The sequence below is a fragment of the Triturus cristatus genome, chromosome 11, assembly GCF_964204655.1.
Source record: "Triturus cristatus chromosome 11, aTriCri1.1, whole genome shotgun sequence".
Classification (NCBI taxonomy): Eukaryota; Metazoa; Chordata; class Amphibia; order Caudata; family Salamandridae; genus Triturus; species Triturus cristatus.
In genome coordinates, this window is record NC_140594.1 from 263,564,884 (window position 1) to 263,585,178 (window position 20,295).

The window sequence follows — 20,295 nt, forward strand, 5'->3', positions numbered from 1 at the left end:
CACTACACCACTGTTTTCCACCAAGTGGCTCAAAATATCCTCTAAAGGAAACTATATACTAAAAAAAAAATTAAAACATCAATTATTTCCTTTCTTCATGTGTAATTGATGCAAATCATTTAAATTTCCTACATCAAGCTGGACAAAAAAATCTTATTAAAGACATGGATTTTACCAATTTTGCAATATTCTTTACTGTTCCCCCTCACAGCAGCAACAAAATAAATAATGTGGAACCTTAGTAAACTTCTAAGAAATAATAAAACACCCCAATGTGCAGGTCTTCCGTTAAATGCTGCGAATAAGGTAACGTCACAAATATAACTAACATAAGACTTTTGAGAACTCCAAAGATGATCTACAAGGGTCTCCATTTGGATCCACTTCTGAAGATTCATTTAATCTAAATCTGAAATTAAAAACAAATTTACCATCAGGGCAGTTCATAGTGGCGAGGTAATCTTAGCCTCCGTGTCTTTGATATATCCTGATTTTTTAGCCTACCTAGTAGTCAAAAATCTACATATTATGGAAGACATTGAGGCTAATATGCAAGCCAAAAACATTAACTATTGCATTTATCACTGGTTTAAAACACTGAACAGAGGATCATTCACCATTCATGCAGATCGTAAATTATCTTGCAAACTAACCCCAATTACAAAAGCTTTGAAATCAAAGCTCCCATTACAGAATATTCCCCAAAATGACTCCCTCTCACACCAGCCTCTTTCATAACCTCTCTTACCCATCTCACAAGAGTCGGGGCAGGCACTGGCCTGTGAGGGTGCTTGTAAGAGATTAACAACTGAGAAATTCCAGTACCTCTCAATACCACCGTTCTTTTCTCTAATACAGTTTTGAACTGACCACACAAAGACTCAAGTTATCTTGAAAGTAAGGATAAAAAAATTGTTCTAGAAGGTGTCTTAGTTCTTTTTATATAAAAACAGACCCCTTCTGGCTGCTTACATCCAATACTTTCAAATGAGTTGTGTTCCTAAGAGAGACTTAACAGAGTAGCATGGTCATCTTCCATTAGCATCTCTTCAAATCCAAACACTTGCTGTCATCCCATCTTTCCACAAAATTCAACACCATGGTCACATCCCACAATGACAAATGTTTTGCGTCTGAGGGGTTTCATCACCCTCATGCCTCCTATAGCCTTCCTTACAACCAAGTCCTGACCTACTGACATTTCATTAACTAACTTGTAACCTACAGCTATAGCTGATCTGTAGAGATTTAAGTTCTTTGTAGCAAATCTAACCTTGCAAGTTTGCACCTGACTTTCACAATACCTGGTTCTTCACCAAATATTGCTCTGCCATTACGAGCCTCACATCCAAGTTCACATGCTAAAGCCACCACTACTACTCCTCCCTTATCTCCTAAATCAATTTTATCTTCTCAGACTTCCTCCTTCCTTTCCTTAAATGAGCTATCATTATTCTATATCCTACCCTGGATCCATTAAAATTAGAGAACTACCGCCCCATATCTCTTTTGCCGTGGGTGGCAAAACTGACTGAGGCCCACGTCAATACCATCTTATCCAACCATCTCCATTCGGCCAATATCTTAGACCCTTCGCAGAATGGTTTTCGACCTGGCCATAGCACTGAGACGGCGTTGCTTTCAATGGTCGACCATCTACGTTCTTTGGCGGACTCTGGTCGAACGGCGGCACTGGTGCTTTTAGATCTCAGTGTCGCGTTCGACACCGTCTCTCATGCTATTTTACTGAAATGTCTGTTTGAGGCTGGCGTCGATAATACAGCACTCGAATGGTTTCGATCATTTCTATCTGGTCGTACATTTAGGGTTGTCACCCCTCCTTTTCATTCTCAACCTTATCCTATTGCTCAAGATGTCCCACAGGGGTCGGCCCTCAGCCCCACTCTTTTCAATCTTTATGTACAGCCGCTGGCTGCTGTCGCCAAACGTTGGAACCTGACTATGGTGTCCTACGCTGACGACACGCAGCTGGCGGTTGCAATAAGTGGGGCATCCAACTTCGAGGCTGCCAAGTTTCGTGAGGGTATCAGCGCAGTGGCCCGCTGGATGACAGATCACTGCCTACAACTGAATGCCAAAAAAACTGAGGTTCTCATTGTTGGCAGTCAAAGTCACCTCTGGGGCGACCATTGGTGGCCGTCTGAGCTTGGTCCAACTCCTCTTCCTGTCACCGAAGTTAAAAACTTAGGGGTTTGGTTGGACTCAAAACTTAGCTTCGTCTCTCAAACGAAGAAAACTGCTGCTATCTGTTTTGGGATTCTCCGTAGACTCAGACCCATTCTTAAATTCTTCGATGCCCCCACCAGACAGCTTATTGTACAAGCTACAATCTTGTCTAGGTTGGATTATGCTAGCTTTCTTCTGCTGGGAGCCAATCTGGCCGAACTCTCAAGATATCAACGCGTTCAAAACGCTGCTGCTAGAGTTCTGGTGGGTCTGCCGAGATTTTGCTCGGCCAGAAAAACTATCCATAAACTTCATTGGCTGCTGTGCGCTCTACAAATCCTGATAACATAACATAACATAACGTTTGAAAATAAAGAGTCCATGGAAACCCTGCCTGAATAATTAATAACAATCTTTGCTAAAACATTTTGAAAGAAATATCCTCCAAATCTGAAGTTCTTCGGAACTCCTTCCACAATCTCTTTAATCCACTAGTACTGTTTGAATCACAAACCCAAGGAATCGAGTCTTCAGGTTCGGTATCAAACACAACTTCTTCCTGTTGTCAACAAAATTAGGAGACTCTAAAAAGTCATAATGTCAGTTTGCATTCCAAAATCTTCTTCTCCTGTAATTAATATGTTGTCCACACAAATCATCAACCTTACACCCCTGAATCGTAGCCAAGAATCTACTAGATACAAATCCTTGGTAAAATACGGAGGTGCCAAAGACAGACCAAATGGAAAACTCTTGAACATCCGCAACTTTTCTTTGGTGAAGACCCCACCGTGGAATGTCACATAAGCATCGTTCATATCTAACCCTGTTATCCAATCGTTCATTTATAAGATAGCCCTTAAAATATGAACTTCCCCATCTCGAAATGGCAGTAAACAGCCCAATTCTTCAGCACAATGAGATTTCGAAATGGGTGCATTCCCTTCTCTATCTTTTCTAACAAAAAAATGTTGCTTACAAAACCTACAGTACCATCCACTACCTTGAGTAATTGCTTCTTAAACTGGAAAATCATCTACCTCTTTGTCCACTAAAATCCTTTCCTTGTGTGAGAACACAATCTTTCTTGGGACCAAGTTCTGATATTGATGGCCTAGACAATCTAGTCTGTATCCAGTGGCTGTTTCTAAAACCCATGGGTCTTGTAATATCTCCAGATATCTTCCATAAAATTGTACTGGTCTACCGACAAAATGTATAGGGGTATGTGAAAGGTATAAATAGACACTTCACTTGATGCTCCCTGTTGATATCTTTCTCCCATGAATTCTCTTCCCTGAGAGCTTTGCTTTTGATGGAAAAACTTTTTTTTAAAAATCTTTTTATTTGAACATAAGCTTGTCAAAACAGGTGTTCAATCAAAAGTTGAGTATTATTGTTATAGGCGTATTCGTAACATTTACACGTTCAGTCTTTATTATATTATAAACTTGCTACAGCAGATTCTTCTCAGTAATAGCTGCAGCTTAACTTTCTCCTGAGCCAATTCCTTAATCCTGTAGAAGCATCTTATGGAATGTTACTAGATTGGCGTTCCCCCATCAATGCTTCTACAATCGCCTGAATCTCAGTGCTGGCTACAGGCCAACCATCTACCCCAGATTTTATCCCACTTCTTTTGGCATCCAGAGATTTGGTACACCACTTTTTCAGCCGCCCAGCACCAGTCGAGGTCCTCCTTCCATTCAGTAACCCCCAGTGGTTAAGTTGCCCCCCACGCTCGTGCTATGTTTCTTTTGAATACCATGTCAGCTATCTTGATCCATAGTGTTGTGTATTTAGGCTATCTATCTTCATCTCCCACACATAGTATGTCTCATCTGGCCTCCCTTGGGACCTCTTGGCCAACTACGTCAGTCATTACTTGTATGGTTTTCTCCCAATACTGTTGAATACTAGGGCAGGCCCATAGCGGGTGGAAAAAAGTGCCCGTTTCTCCACACCCCCGGGTACATAGGTGTTGTGATCTTATGTATTTCTATTGGGTGATGTCTCCATATGGTTACCTAGCAGCTGTAGCTTGGCAACAGGTGTTCTACTATGTGAAGCCCGTCTGTGGAGTCACAGAGACAGGACAGCTGTGGTGAGGAGGCAGCTGTTGGGGGTTGCTGTTACCTATCTTCAATAAACCTTTCCTAATTCAATTGGTTCCCCTTTTTACTTCAAAAATACGTCAGTGTTGTAGCAGCCCATTCGGTAGAGAAGTGTCTTTGAGGTGTAGGATCTATGAAGAATTTCTAATTGTATAAGGCGAAATCGCGCTCGCATTGCAACCTTCCTAGGGCTCTGTATAGCCTCTGTCCAGTCATTGTCTTCCATTGTGCCCAGGTCACTTTCCCACGACTCTCGTAGAGTTCCCAATGGGTCTGGTGTGCTGTTCATTATTTTTTTTAATCTCGATCCAAATCCAAATAGGTGGCATTCGAAAGGTGGTGTAGGGGTGGGGGGGGGGGGTCCTTGAACCATGGGCCACAAAAACAAAATATCTAGTAATGCTGCCTGGAAACTGACCCTTTGTTCTCCTAGTCCTAGCAAAAACCCTATTGCTGAATATGCCTTTAATGTCCCTCAAGCGTTTCTGAATAGAACTAAAGGCCCTCACAAACTTTACCTTTTCTTTAATAAAATCATTACCAAAAAGACATCTCTGTGGAGAAGGATCCCCTATTTACTCACCAGTTCACTTAACTTAAGGTTAGTTTTCAGAAGAATGCTCTTCCTTCATTTGAAAGAGCACTGTTAGTATTTCCCAAAAACATATCACACGTTGGACCCAATGGCGTAACTTCTGTCTCCACAGGTTTTATCATTCACAAGGCTTCTGCTAAATCAATATGTTTTGCTAATAACCCAAACACATTCAACAGTCAGTCCTGACAAGACCTTAATCTTCTATACAGACCCCTTCTCTCTTTACTTTACACCAAAACCTTATGGTTTAAATCCAAGTTCAAAGAGAATTGATGCCAAAGTAGGTCTTGGGCATGATCTCATCTCCTTTCGAATCTCTCTTCTTAACCAATAACTTACTCATTGGGTAACATAAGGAGATTGTGTCTATTCTGGGGACATATATGTTTAATCATGCAAAGATTGAATAGATAATTTACAAAGGGTTCTACTAGTTTGGATGTTGAGTACTTATGTCCCTCCTCTAATATTCCTTTGTGGCTCACAACTGCAACATCTTGTTCTGAATAAGAATCAGATAAAACGTACCCTCAATTTCAGCATCTGTTTATATTCTCTCCTTTTTCCGGGACTCTCAGTTATTATTTCTATAATTGTACCTAGCCAAAACACATTGGCCTCGTCTCTGCACATTCACAGTGACAAATACACTATATGGATCTTTATTACTGATCACTATGCTAGCTGAAATATCCTCTCTGATATTTCCCTTTTTCTTGGGAATCATTAAAGAATCCACCTCAGACTCCCTTTTTCGCCTACTCATCCACTATAATTTGCACCTTCAATTAAGCTGAACCTCTGCTCAACGTTTGTCTCAAAAACTTAAGCCATAAACACCCTTATTCTTTTTTAATCCGTAGTCAGTGATCGACCCCACCAGTTCTATTAACGTATACTTCTATTTTGTTCTCAAAAACGAAATCTATATAATTTTATATGAACAACAAAGCCCTCAAATGAAACTGTCAACGCACTGATCATCGCTTAAACAAATTGTAGCTGAATCTCTCCAAATGGCTTCTCCCAAACCAGCCATATTGTTATCCAAGCAGGTCTGATGTCATGCATACAACGCGCTTGTTGCTCCCAATAATCTTTCCTCAACAATCAGAGCTGTTTTGAAAAACCCTGATTGTTTCATCTTGTGCGATCCATGTGTCTTTTGAAGATCATTGATGTGAGAGTTTGAACCTCCCACTTGTGCTGTTGACACGTTCACATCCATTTCAAAAGACAATATAAACATTTAACCTCAACCCCAATCAACAAAACTCATAAATAGATGACAACTGCCTTAGCAAAAGATAATCTTAAATCCATTTTGAAGTCCAACAATGTTAAGAATTCTTAGCAAAACTAACAGATCGTAACTGTAAACGTAAATTCCCTTAATTAATTAACTAATCTAAAACACACTTGAACATCCATACAAACCTAAAATACAATCTAACACACTCAGTATCTCAAAGTATTCCTTACTTGCTTCACTCCTCTTAAATAAATGTTTTAATTATTTAACTTAAAATGTTGCTTATCTTTTGAGCAGCAGCAACAACGAAGGAAGGGACCTGCATGTTCTGGTGTTTTATTAATTATTAGAATTGTACTAATGTTACAAATTCTGTCATTTGCTTTGCTGCAGCGACTGGAAGCAATAAAGGATATTGCATAATGGTATCCTCCGTTCCATGCTATAAAATCGAAAGCACTTTCAAGACATGCTACGTGCAGAAGGCACTTTTACAGGTGGTAGTCGGGTAGTTTAATGGGGTTCGTATGGGCTCATGTCCGTCTGCACAATACAGATAAGCTGCAAGAGCTAAACAACCTGTCAGGCCAATGCCATGCTAAGAAATACTCCAAATAACACAAATATATAAAAATTAATTTGTGCCAGGTTAATATCTTCACATACAATTCACACAAGGAAACGGAAAGCATCTTGTTCAGAGGAAGTGGATAAAGTTGCTGGTTATGGGATGACTTCACGGAACAAATGGAGATGGGTTCCAGAGCAGAAATGCATGAACATCAAAGACAGACCAACATACGAGCAAGATTCCACAGCCATACTTGATCCTGTCTGTGTAGTTGAGGACCTTGCTATAGTTCCACACCATTAGTTTTACTAGGATATCTGTGATCATCTGACGGTCAAAACAAAATAACAAACCAGCATTGTTTCCAATGATATAATGAGTCATTTCAGTCGAACTGTGTAAAAGTGCAGACATTGCTAGTAGAAGGTATGGGTATACCTTTTTAGACTGATAATCTACCACAGAAAACCACAAAAAAAACTTGATGCTTGATACATTAGAGGTGGTTTCTGTATTTATGACTGAGGGCACACACTGATATTAAATCGTATGTCACCTGGCACTCTCCTGTTCTCCTTCCAAGAGGACCAGGCCAAAATCTGTACCTCTTCCTCAATCCTGAGGACAGATCCAAGTTGTCCTCACACCCACCCATGTTGGGAGCGCTGGGACCCCACCACAATATGCCTCCAGCGAATGTGGATGTTTTGATGCTTGGTGGTGGGATTGGCGAGTTAGTCCTGTTGGCATATGAGAGTGATAGGCCCTTGAATGGCAATGTTTGTAAATGTAAGTGTTGTATTGCTTTGGGTCCGCAGCTGGCAGTGTGAATGGTTTTCTGTGTCTGACGCATGAAACACGTGTGAATGGACCGAAAGCGGTTGGTGCCTTGACGTGGCTTTACAGCTCATAAGCTGTAAATCAGTGGTTCTTTGTCTAATGTTGAAATTATTAACAATGACTTTTGAGGATTTTATTTCGTCAAGTTGTTGGTGACTAAAGTGTTTATGAACCATTTACTAACTCTCGTGCCAAATCCAACAAGTATGACTGTGTTGAATAAAGTTTTGCTTTTTCCTGGTCAGTGCATACTCTCTTTGAAAACTGGTCACTAAGTGAATATTATGGAGGTATATTTTGTGTGGATCCCACAAGGTTTACGTGCCCAGAAGCCATTGTAAATTTGACTAACTGACAAAACCCTGCCACTCCAAAGCCAGACTGCAATCCACATCAGGCGGCAGACACATAGCACAAAGAAATGCCAACTTCTAAAAAAGGCATTTCTAAAATAGTTATAATAAATCTGTGCACACCATTGAGTAGCATTTATTATCACTATTCCAAATATATCAAACTTGACCACGCTGTACCTCTCATATCAGGAATTACCACTGAAACACTTATCAGGGAATCACCAATGCATTCCTATGGGAGGGCAGGCTCACAGCAGTGAGAAACCAAAATGGCGGTTTGTCACTACCAGGACATGTCCCACACTTAAGGTACATGTCCTACCTTTTACCTACAATACACCCTTCCCATAGGGCTAGCTAGGGCCTACCTTAGGGGTGACTGACATGTAGTAAAGGGGGGTGGGGGGGTCACAGACATGGCACACGGTGCCACGTCACAGCGGCAGTAACACTGCGCGCACAGGCCCTGCAAAGGCAGAGGCCTGGGATAGGTTTTAAAGGCTACTTTGGTGGGTGGCGCAATCAGCACTGCAAGCCCACCAGTTTCATTTAATTTGCCAGACCAGGGTATATGAGATACCACTTGACAAGGAACTGACGGGTAAATTAAATAGGCCAAACAGGTGTAGACCAATCTTACTATATTTATTACAGAGAGAACACGCACTTTACACTGGACAGCAGTGTTAAAGTGCCCAGTGTCCTAAAACCACCAGCACCATGTCAGAAAAAAGGCTAGGAGGAAAGCAAAAAGTTCAGGGATGACCCTGCAGAAAGGGCCAAGTCCAACAATATGTTTTCCTTAAACTTCTGTGTGGGACAGTTGTGGGATCACCGGGCCGGGAAACATTTCCTACTACCCAGCTTTCCCCTAAGTCTCCCGATAAAAACGCTACCTCACTTGTGTGGATGGGCCAAGTGCCTGTGACAGGGAAGAGCCCAAAACGTATTGTGCAGATACCTAACTCAGACATTTCTGAAAACTAGGCACCAGGAGGATTCTAGGGAGGAGTAGCTCACGAGAGAAACCCCCGTTTTCTTACACAGAATGCCCTGCAAATCTCAAATTTAGCTAAAAAGTCAAATTTTCCTTACATTTATGTGTGAGGAAAGTTGTGGGGTCACCGGGTCGGCACAAATTTCCTACCCCCAGCGTTCCCTCCAGGTCTTCCGATAAAAATTCTACCTCACTTGTGTGGATGGGCCAAGTGCCTGTGACAAGGACGAGCCCAAAACTTATTGTGCAGATATCAAACTTATCTATTACAAAACTACCTGGTTTTGAAAGGGGGGCACCTGCATTTTTTGTCCCGGGTTCGCGGCCATCTAGGGAAGCCTACCTAACTCAGACATTTCTGAAAACTAGGCACCAGGAGGATTCTAGGGAGGTGTAGCTCGCGAGAAACCCCCGTTTTCTTACACAGAATGCCCTGTAAATCTCAAATTTAGCTAAAAAGTCAAATTTTCCTTACATTTCTGTGTGAAGAAAGTTGTGGGATCACCGGGTTGGCACAAATTTCCTACCCCCAGTGTTCCCCCCCAGGTCTTCTGATAAAAATGATACCTCACTTGTGTGGGTGGGCCAAGTGCCCACGACAGGGAGGGGTCCAAAAAGTTCATAGCATCGGGATGTGTAGATAATTTAAAACACAGATGGAAACTTGCAAGTGAAGACAATCTGCAAGGGGCATAAGCTTAGTTAGGGGATTGGAAAATGGAATTCCATGGGAGGGTCATAGGGCAGCAACTGGAAACTCCATATTTGCAAACATTGACATGGTTCTTTGCACCCTAACTGACCTGCTAACTTAAAGTGTGAAAATAAGCAAGTGAGCAATTACAGCGGTAAGAGCACAAAATCTCAGACTATTTTCATGGAGTGAGGAGGGAAAGAATTTATCAACTTAGAAAAACACACTACATGCTCTACACCTGAGGATTATTTGCCTGCAGACAATTTAAATGAGGACTATGGGAAATAAGAAGATCCCTGGAGCTCTAACGTACATTTTAAGATAAACTCCTTTTGAAACCCAAGGGTGTACAAATCTACATAAATAGATGTGTAAATCTAAGATGAACGGCTTGCACATTTTTTGTGACCTGAGCATCAAATGTTTCATAACCTCCAGCACCCTTTTCAATCTGTAAGTAGAAGCATGGGAGCATTAATCAACAGACTTCTTACTGCAATCCTCAAATATGCTCCCCCATCCAGAACTGGCCGGCATAGCATATACAACAAGCATTGGCATAGCCAATAGGTCTCGCCTTTGGGACCTTATAAGTGTTTAGCCATGCAACAGTTGCATAACTAAATACTTATAAGGTCCCAAAAGCGAGACCTATTGGCTATGCAAAGCAGCCGTTCGGCCGCTAAAGTGAAAGTAATTGCGGTAAAGCGCGGCGCGCGCGCCCGCGCACATGCACTGTAGCTCTAGGCTGGCCTGGTAGCACTTTTTGGAGCCCTCTCAATAAGTCTTGCCAGACCAGCGCATGCGCTGGGTCAGGCGAGACCTAAAAAGTGTTCTCCCACAATCGTGAGTGGGGGTGAATTGTAGCTTAATGCAGCCCCTGGTAAAGTAAAGTCCTTTAGAAACGCCTGCGGACAGCTTCTCCTCAGCGGTTTCCATGTGGCCCCCTCTGCCCCCATTATCTTAGCATCACCCGCCCGCTCTCCTGCGCCCTTGCAACCCTGTGCACGTGGCAGTTTGTCACTTTACACAGCATTCGGGAATTATTTTAAAAGGTGTTATTTAACTAGACTCATTTTCAGGACTCTAAAGAAAACTGGAGGAGAAAAAGGGGAGAGGAGGGGAGGGGGCAGAGTAAGAGAGAGGGAGGAGGTGGAGAGAAGTGAGAGGGAGAATGGTTGAGGAGGAAAGGACAGAGGGAGGAGAGGGAGAAACTAGAGGGAGGAGGAAAGAGGGTGGAGGACAGAGAGGGAGAAGGGAAGAGCAATGCAGGATACATGAGGAAGAGTTGCAGGAGGACGCGGGGAGCAGGAGGAATCTTGTTTTTATTTAGCGCTTCCTACCACACTTATGGCATTTCTAATCACTGTAAACTCATGCAGCTTGCTGGAGGTCACAAGTTCAGATCTCAGCTAGGCTAACTCGGCCTTTCATCCTTCTCATGTCCGCTAGAAGAGCACCATAAATTGTGAAATGGTGACATCTGTTAATCACTGCAAATAACAGATTAACAGATGTCACCATTTCACAATGTATGGTGCAAGCAAAGGACCCATGCCAGGAAGTGTACAAACTGGTTTCTGGTGGTATGTTGCATAAATGTAGAAAACTCACTAGATGTATCAAGAGCTCTCAACCAGCTGAAAGAGGATATGATTGTACATTACAAAACATATATGATAACAAGATAAATAACAAAGGGACAGAGTCAGGATGTCTTTTCAGTGAGATTCAAATGAAAAGGTTTCAGAACGATTGTATCCTCGGGACAGGGCGGCGTTGTATTTAGGCCACTGTAGGAAGCTGCCCGAATATTCCCCAGGGAAGGGTCCAGATGACACTAGATTGAAGCATATGGCTTGAAAAAGTTACTTATTGTTGAAAGGCTGGGGTAGCGCCTAAAAAGCACCTTTCCATTCTGCCTGGGTAGTGAAAACACTGCACCCGGACAGTATACGGATAGGAATGGGAAACTATTTTACCCATGTGGTGAGCAACTGACTTCAAAAGGTATTTTTTTTTTTTTTTTATAACACAGACTTGACATGCAACCTACAATCCTTGTTACGATAGTAACTTATTTGCAAGCTATTACTCTGGACATGAGCATTACAGGCCACATGACATCTCTGCAGTGACTCATTTAATATTCATGGGTAAATATTAACAATAAAAAACAGATTACGTCTAGCAATAGTCTCGATTACGGGTCAGGAAGGATTCGAAAATAATGTGTGGCCCGCCTAAGAGAAGTTATAAATCGGCCATAAACTCAATAAGTTCAAAATGCGAAACCAGAAAATAAAGAATAGGTGAAAAAGATAATGAACTTTACTCTGGGATTTACATAGCCAAAAAGACACAAGCGTGAACCAGAAACCCCGAAAAGCTACATCCGACGTTAAAGTGCAAACTGCACAGGACACTGTGCAGTAGAGCATTGGTGGAAAGTGGTCATCCCACAGGATCGGGTGAACAAACGGCACAGGAAACAAAGCGGCCGTGCACATTACACGGATGCGTGCAATGAACCATGCGCTTGGGGGCGGGGGAGCGCATTCCAGGCGGGGGAGCGGACCCTTTGAAGTGCTCCCAAAAGGCTGATTGCATGGCGGCACGATGCGCGTGATTGTGCGCGTGCTAGCCATGCAATCCGCTTTTTGGGAGCACTTTTCAAACCCGCTCTCTATAGTCTCGCTTTGCGATCGCTTCGCGATAGCAAGGTCGAACCCTAAAAAGGATCAATATAGCTCTATTGCAAAGGTCGCTGCAAAAGTGTACAACTCTCTTCCTGAGAAGATAAGGGGTTTAATCCTATTCTAAGACGTTTTGTAATGCCTCAAATACTACCAATCTCTGTACTGCCTGGTACCACCAATTTGAGCTCCCTCACTGTCTTAACCATGGGTTGGCAGCCAATCAACCGATGTGTTACTGTCAAGTCCGTTACATCAGCTGACTCAAGAGCTCCAGGAGTGAACAGAGATGCACCTGGTCAAAATCATTAACAACAAAAGTTAACCATTGTTCCCAGACAATAAGGGATCATGTTTGATTCATAAAAAATAACACCTTAAAAAGGTCATACTACCTACCCAACTGCATTAAGGAAACGCAAGACAGCCTTGCATGCTCAAAGCTACTTCACATACAACAGCGGGTCGCATATCAGGCACTTGGAGATAGGACTATATTTATTGCAATGCAAATCACACACAGAGAAATACATTTTGGGGAATATAAAGGAAAACGTGGTCATGTGGATGGCACACACCTTCATTCGTTGCCAAGAAAAAATGGATAGTGTAGGAATGTGCATGGACACACATTCTTTGGATCCGAATATTTAAAAAGTTGGTGACCACAATCCCAACCGAAAAATTGTTTTTTTATGGCCAGCCAGAGAATTTACAACATTAAACCTGGACTCACATTGATACTAAGAGAGACAAACTTGAGGTAGAATAATTGGCTGAAAATGGAGACCTAAAATACTACATCATGCTAAGGGAAATATTTGTTTCTGAATCCAGTAACGACATACGGTACTAAAGCCTGCTATAGATAGTATTTTGTGTCCAATTCCAGGGTCAAGGATTTGAGGATTTGAATAGATGAGCTGTATCCTTCCACTACTGGAGTCTGAGAGTTCTATTCCTTTCTGCACATTGCTGTACCATTTTACTTTTAGCAGACGGCAGAGCATGTTGTTGTTCCACCTCACTTCCTCAGTCGCTATGCTATGCTCTGTCACTTTCTCTCCATTCCCCACTTTCTTGTTTCTACATAGAAGTGCCTGGTATTAGCTATAGATTTTAGCAAGAGTAACAGCCTCGGTTACCACACCCTGCTTACCTAAAGAATAAGAGGACAATTCCAGGGAGCCTGTCTCAGAAAACATTTGTTTTACAAGTCCAGGGACCTACAGTAACTGCCAACGGTACTGCAGCCTCCTACAGCAAGGACTTAAATCACGTTGGAAGGTTCTTTAGTACCAAGACAAACTGACTGGTCTGTCTTTCATTTTCAAGTCTGATCTACTGCGTTTGGCAAGGATTGTTTAAAAAACGGAGGCAACTGTTGGATTTGCCAATGCTTGTTTGTAACAGGAACCTACAGCTGAAGATAAAAACATGCAAAGAAGAAGAGGATATTTTAGGGGCTTATGTACAGCAGGTGAATGTCAAACAATAGACAGGCAAAACAAATAAGCCGTCTGTGCTGAATGTATTATGTAAATAATGAATGTCTAGGAGAAGTAAATATATTGGAGGCTTTTCAGTTATAAGGTCATACAGAAGCATATTTATGGGCTTGTAAAAGGTTGACTTTTGACAAGATAGAATGGTCCCAAATAGTTGGCCGTATGAATAGGTAATGAAATAATAAGTGAAGCTTCTGCAGGTCACTTAGGAGAGAGCTGGAGCAATCAGAAGTTTATCGAACTGTGCTTGTGGCCATGGACAAGAAGAGTAGGGTCATACCAAAAGGATGTTGAGGAAGTGACATGGTGTTTAAAGACCGACCTGATAGCAAATAATACATGGGTTAAGTGTGCTATGGCTATTGGGGTCCCTTCAATCTTTATGTTCGTGGAACAGATATTTGCATCAGAAATGAAAAATTGTTAGAGGCTTGAAAATGTAATTGTGCATGAACCCAACACAAAAAGGATCAACTTATCAGACAATGTGTTTGACAGAAGAGTATGCAAAGGCCATAGATACGTGGTCTAATTTATCACTTCAAGTTTGAGAGAATATTTAAAATGAAAGAGGATAAAGTACATGCACTTGACCTTGCGTTACCTTTTGCTTACTAATGTTCTATAAATGCCACCTGTGTAATTTTACAATGCATTTAGAAAAATAAGTAAGCACAAAGTGATACAAAGGGGTAGCTTTACATGTGCCGAATGCAGCTGGGACCTGTACTGATGTGTAAATCACTACGAGGAAGAGAAAGGACTGCAGCTGTTATAGAAAGGGCAGTATGAAGAAGAGCGCAAACAAAAATCTTTTGTTTATTGTTTCTTGAAAGACATTATTTTCTTGCACTACAGATCAGGCACTAGGAAGTATGTTCTAGACATAGATCGAGCCTTGCTGTACAGGTCTCAAAAGCAAAATTTCTTGCATGACCCTTTCCTTCACCTTGCAAATATGAAATACTTTTTTGCCTTCTAGATCACTGTAAAGCACAAAATAAACTATTTTTTAAATCCAAACACGGATAGTCAGGTGCACTATTTGCCAGTCAAACAGATGAAAACAAATGCAGGTATTGTATTAAATAAAAATAAAATATTACAATATTTATTGTAGCTGTCTAGGGATACAACATTGGAATGTTCATAGACCTGACACGACCACACTGAATGTTTGAAATAATAGCCAATGGTAACTAAAAACCCTCGCCTGCAGTGTGTCCTAACCTACTGTCCAACCACCAACTGCCAAGAAATCTAAAAAACAACCCCACATATTTTAAAAGACAGCAATTAGTGACATGTGGCTAAAGAAAAACCTAGTGCACAGCTTTCTTAACTATAGGCAGGAGGCAATCTTATAATGGCTACTCGAAAGGCCAGGGGTGCAATAGAACATTATTTCATAGTACTTAAAGATATGACTGCGGAATAAGTACTACAACTTATTGCTGCTCAACATTTTCAGTTTTATGATGCATATTTGTTTACATGTGATGGGTGTTTATAGTGTTTTACAACAAAATAGGATTGCAAATAAGAGTTTGATAAACAGTCAAAAAGGGGACGAATTGCATGTGCTATCCCTACTACCTGCCCACCATATTTTTACCATTTCTATGTACAAATCACTCATATTAAAAGTGAATTTTACAGTGCTTGCAAGGGAGCACTAAATTCAACTACAGGAGTAACAACCCGGATTTTTTTTTTGTAATCAGTATTTTGAGGGACATTTGGTTTCATTCATGGAGATGAGATTTTGATACGGGTGACACATTCTAAACTTCCAGAACAGACCAAAAGGCATAGCCTGCATTATAGGAGTGACGCCCACTCCAAAGCGAATACATCTAGAACATAGCCGTCCTAATAAGGGCCACTACACAAGGGGAGACTTGGGGCTTGCACCTTCAGAAGATACCACGAGCATCGGATCAGAGCATGAGCATGAATTCCCGTGTAGAGAAAGCGTAGCTGTGTAGCGCCGATGCGCTCCCAACAGAATCGAGACAATACTCTGAGGGATAACAGGGCTTTCCAGTGTGCAAACCTACTTAACTAATTAAGGGGAAAAGCTTCTCCATGTACCTGCAAAATTATTAACAGGACACCTTAGCTATGTATAGCGGGGATAAGCCTGCAAGCATAACAACGACACTGTACATGGGACATAGCCACGCAATGTAGATCCGATGCAAATGGGAGAGAGCTGGGGCAATGCACTCTACAATATGTCTATGAACAAAGCAGTTACACACATAACAGAACAGATTGACTTTCAGTGTATGCTGGCCACAGGCCGTCACCACAGTCCTCCGGTCGAAATAAAACCATGACCAACTGATAATGACAGGCGTCTTTCACTGCACCATGACACAGCTGGACGCTTCAAAATAAAATCTGCAGTACCGTTAACAAAATGCTGAGTAAATAGCCAGGCATATATGTGTGCTGGTGAAGAAGTACATTACAATCCGCAGTGGCTATGTGCAAGGTCAGCACAATATCAATAAACCCCAAAACGCCCAGCACATACCACCCCTGGCATATTCTATAGTCCCATATGACCTTCTTGCACCCCAGGTTTCAGCACTTTACAGCGGCGAAAGGGACTCACAATTCCTTAATCAGCACCATCTCCACTTCCCAAACTCATCAGCTGCTGCTGTGCGACACCTACGTCAACGCGTATTTTCCGGCACTCAACAGCCCCGCCCACCGCAGTCGATTATTGGACAGAGGACTGCTGGTCGATGTAGAACTGTCAGATTTTGGAGACTGCGGCGTGCGGGCAACCGGCAGGTCTGTTTTAGATATGAAATAGAAATAGGACTCGACTGGAGAGGTCACAAGTTTATCGAACGTGGTGGCCATATTGAAATGTAAAAACTTGGTTACGATTTAAAACATTATAGAAAAAGGGCATTTTTCTGTAAATATATATATTCATCAGAAAGTCGAATTCTATTTGAGATATTCTTATGAAAATAGTTTACGAGGAAATTCGAGAAATATTTGTGTTTCTACAGTTAAACAAAATATTTATATTCTTCCAGAAATAGCTTTAGAAAATTGACTTTTTTTGTATAGGATTTTGCTCTCGTGTTGTTTTTCAGTTGCTGTTCCTTAGAATTCTCTGATGAAATGTCCTCTCCAAGATGGCTAAAGTGTTTACGAACGAATGAAGACGGCGCTGTTTCTTCCAAGACCGAGGGAGAGGGAGGGGGAGGGAGGGGGAGAGAGAGAGAGAGAGAGAGAGAGAGAGTGAGAGACGTCACGCTCTGTAATTGTTGCAGCCTTTGACCAAAGGTATGGGGGAGGCGCTCCTTCCATTCCCTCCTCCAGAGCTCACCTGCGGCATCCCTGGTCATGGAATCTAGACTGAAGTTAAATCTGCATCCTCTTGATCTAAAAACATCCCTAGTCAGTGGAAACAGCTGCCTTAGCAGATAGGACGCGCTGTTAAAAGACTTGTGGTTCAGCTACCTCTAAGTTAAGTCGGCGGAGTAAGCAGCCATGTCATAGTGCCAATATCGGCAACCTCAGTTCTCATACAGCAACATACATAAATAAACCACACGACACCTTGTTAGTGGAGAAAATTGCTGCAGGATTATTTGCATAACAAATATGCCAACATGGTGGGTTATTTTACGGGCGATCCGAGGGCAGGCCAGCCCCTATGCCGCCTGCCCGCCTGATGAGCCAAATTACACCGTGGCCGTCGCCAATCGGTGGTACCAATTTTGGGAGGTGCCACCCCTACCATCAGTGGACCGCCAGTCCACGCACTTACTCACGCCCCACAGAAGGTAGGACGGAGCGTTCCAGGCCGCCCCTGGTTGCTCCGGCCCACAACCGTCCGTAGGACTAACAGGGCGCCGTCGTACTTCCAGGGGACCCGCTAAGACATCCCTGGGTATCCTTGGCTTAGCACCCTTAATGTGCTGCTGCATGTAGTACCCTTCTGTACCTTGCAGACTCTGGATCGCCCTATAACTCCTCCACAGCTCTGGGGGTGGCCACCGTCACACCCAGGGCCCCCCACCAAGGTAGGCATCTTTACCTACATCCTGCTGATTACCGGGCCTCTCCCAGGTCCAGCCAAAACAAGTCTTAGCCCGAACAGGACCGGAGGCCAGCATGCCCCTTCTGGACAGGTGCCCCCATCCTTTCTAAACTCCCCGTGGACTTTAGACTGATATGACCTAAAATCAATAGTTAGGTGTTGGTTCAATGTTAACATTGCCTGGCTGAAGAGCAATACCTTTGACAAGCCACTCCTGCCAGGAAGTGCCAATGCGGGTGGAAGTATGAGTTAACAAGCCCGCCTTACTTCCTCTTTCACCCAGTTATCTGTGTATAGCACTTGTCGGAGTATGTCCATCGCATTCAGTCAGTCACCACCCTAGGTGACGCCTTGCTCTCCCAAACATCTGCTAGTATACCAGGGAACAGACAGGACAGTGTGAACCAGAGGGTAACCAAAGTATAAATACGTCTCTTTTTTGAATACTGGGAATTCCAAGTGTTCTCTAATATTTTGTAGCCCATTTGTGTTTAACCCAGGGGTTTCCCCAATCTTATGGACCATAGTACCCTTGTTGGATGACAACTTCCACAACCTGTATAGCTGCCAGCCTAGGCTATAGGGCGGGAGAAAATGCACATGTTCTTGTTACTCGACTCAATGGTACTTGTTTCAACGACTTCAGAAAGCTGAACTGCTAGGTGGACCGACCAGGATCTGAACCTGTGACCAGCGGTCGAACCCAAGCCCCTTTCAGTTCTGCCTCTCCACCTGCCTGTGAACTTGCATCACAGGGCAGACTTCAGGCACCATAACCCATACTTGGACATGCCTGAGCTAGAACACACATCTAAAAGGCCTGCCAACCGGCTAACCACCAACGTTGCAGTCCGACTGTTCGCTGACAACTCCCAGGGTAATTTTGCTTAACTGAAGCAACTGGTAACATGCCAACAATATAATCAATTTAACCTTCACTATGACTGCGAAATGTGCTCGGGTAGTTGTCCGTATAAGTGCTCCATCCCCTCCATATCAGCACTAACAAGGCAACCCGCACTCTCTTGGGAATGATACACACCCGCACCAGCTGACAGAAAGTGCCTTTTCGTGTGTAGCCCACGGCCTTACGTTTATCACTGACGGTATACCAGGATTATGTTGAAACTTAGCTGGTTTTACAGCTTAGTGCCTGTTTCACCATCACAGGTATGTCTTTGCCTAATCAGTTTCTGGCTGCAAAGCTCTCATCCCAGGCGAAATGCCAGCTCTCATCCCAGGCGAAATAAAAGGAAGCTTTACTGCTACCCCTGTGAGCCGCTGCTGGTGCTAATGATGGTACAAATAGCACCACTAAACTAGACAGGGAGTGATCCTGAGAAAAGAGGTGGGACGACGACCACCACCACCACCATACCCCGCATGTGAATCAGTCTAGGTTTACTTTGCCATCTGCAGTAGTGCAGCCACAATTCGCCGGCATCTAACCTGTGCAGTATCCTGTTCTGTGCAGTCCCCCACATGGTTCCACTGGGCATCTCTGCCTGATGTAAGTGACCCAGGTACATGGTCCCCCTGCCTGGCGGCCTGCCAGTGAGAAATACATTACATACCCCATAAGTACTGCTACCTGCCTTTGCTAAAATCTTGCCTGGCATTCCTACTTGCCAAGATATACCCAGTGAAAATGGCTGTACTCGGTCAATTTACCCGACCAAACATCAAACCCACCAGTTTGGGCCAGATAACCTGCCCCAAACTCTGCGGAAACAACAAATAAGCAGGATCTGACATAAAGGAGGGGGATCCCTGGTTGTACTTTAAAATGTCATACTGCCCAACCAGATGTGCCACTTGGAAAGATACCACCATCGCTTTGGATTTGAGCCTCACTCAGCACGACCTTTCATCCTAGACCTACCTCCAACAAGACGTGTATTTGAGCGTGCTGTCACCCTAGGGTCTGCTGGCTCTGACAGAGAAGTGACAAGATGATGCATGCTAACCTGCACCCAAACTCCTCAGAACACCAATGTGTGCGAGCTAACCACCAAAGTCTGCAAAAGTTTGCCAACCCATATAATGTTTTACTTCCCTTTGCTCGAGATGGGGCAGTCCTGTCCAAAGGAGTGTGTATTGAACCATATGTGTCCTATAAGTACCTATGATTTGAGTACCACTGACTAATTCATAGTACCTGGTGTTTTTAATAACTAATATCAGATCTAACAACTTCAACAGGCATCCTCCGCTTACATTAGGTGTGTTGGATCAAGGGGATCCAGTGAAAAGGAAGATATCTCCCGTGGCATGCCATCCCTTTAGCACCACATTTACAGCTTTATGCATGTCGCTTAAATAGTATGTGTTTAATGCTAATTTGTTTGAGTTCTGCTCTTGACAGCATCCCTTCTAACCAACAGTGTTGGAAACCACTCATGTT

General features: G+C 43.0%; 1 protein-coding gene across 1 annotated transcript in view; it reads right to left on the reverse strand.

Moving 5' to 3' along the window:
- PITPNB (phosphatidylinositol transfer protein beta) overlaps positions 1-16,628 on the reverse strand; it is a 624,814-nt gene extending 608,186 nt beyond the window's left edge. Inside the window, exon 1 of the mRNA XM_085636212.1 lies at positions 16,440-16,628. Coding sequence (XP_085492338.1) covers positions 16,440-16,459 — 20 coding nt within the window. The 5' untranslated portion in view covers positions 16,460-16,628. The remainder of the gene's footprint in view (positions 1-16,439) is intronic.
- Between the last annotated feature and the right edge of the window lie 3,667 nt (positions 16,629-20,295).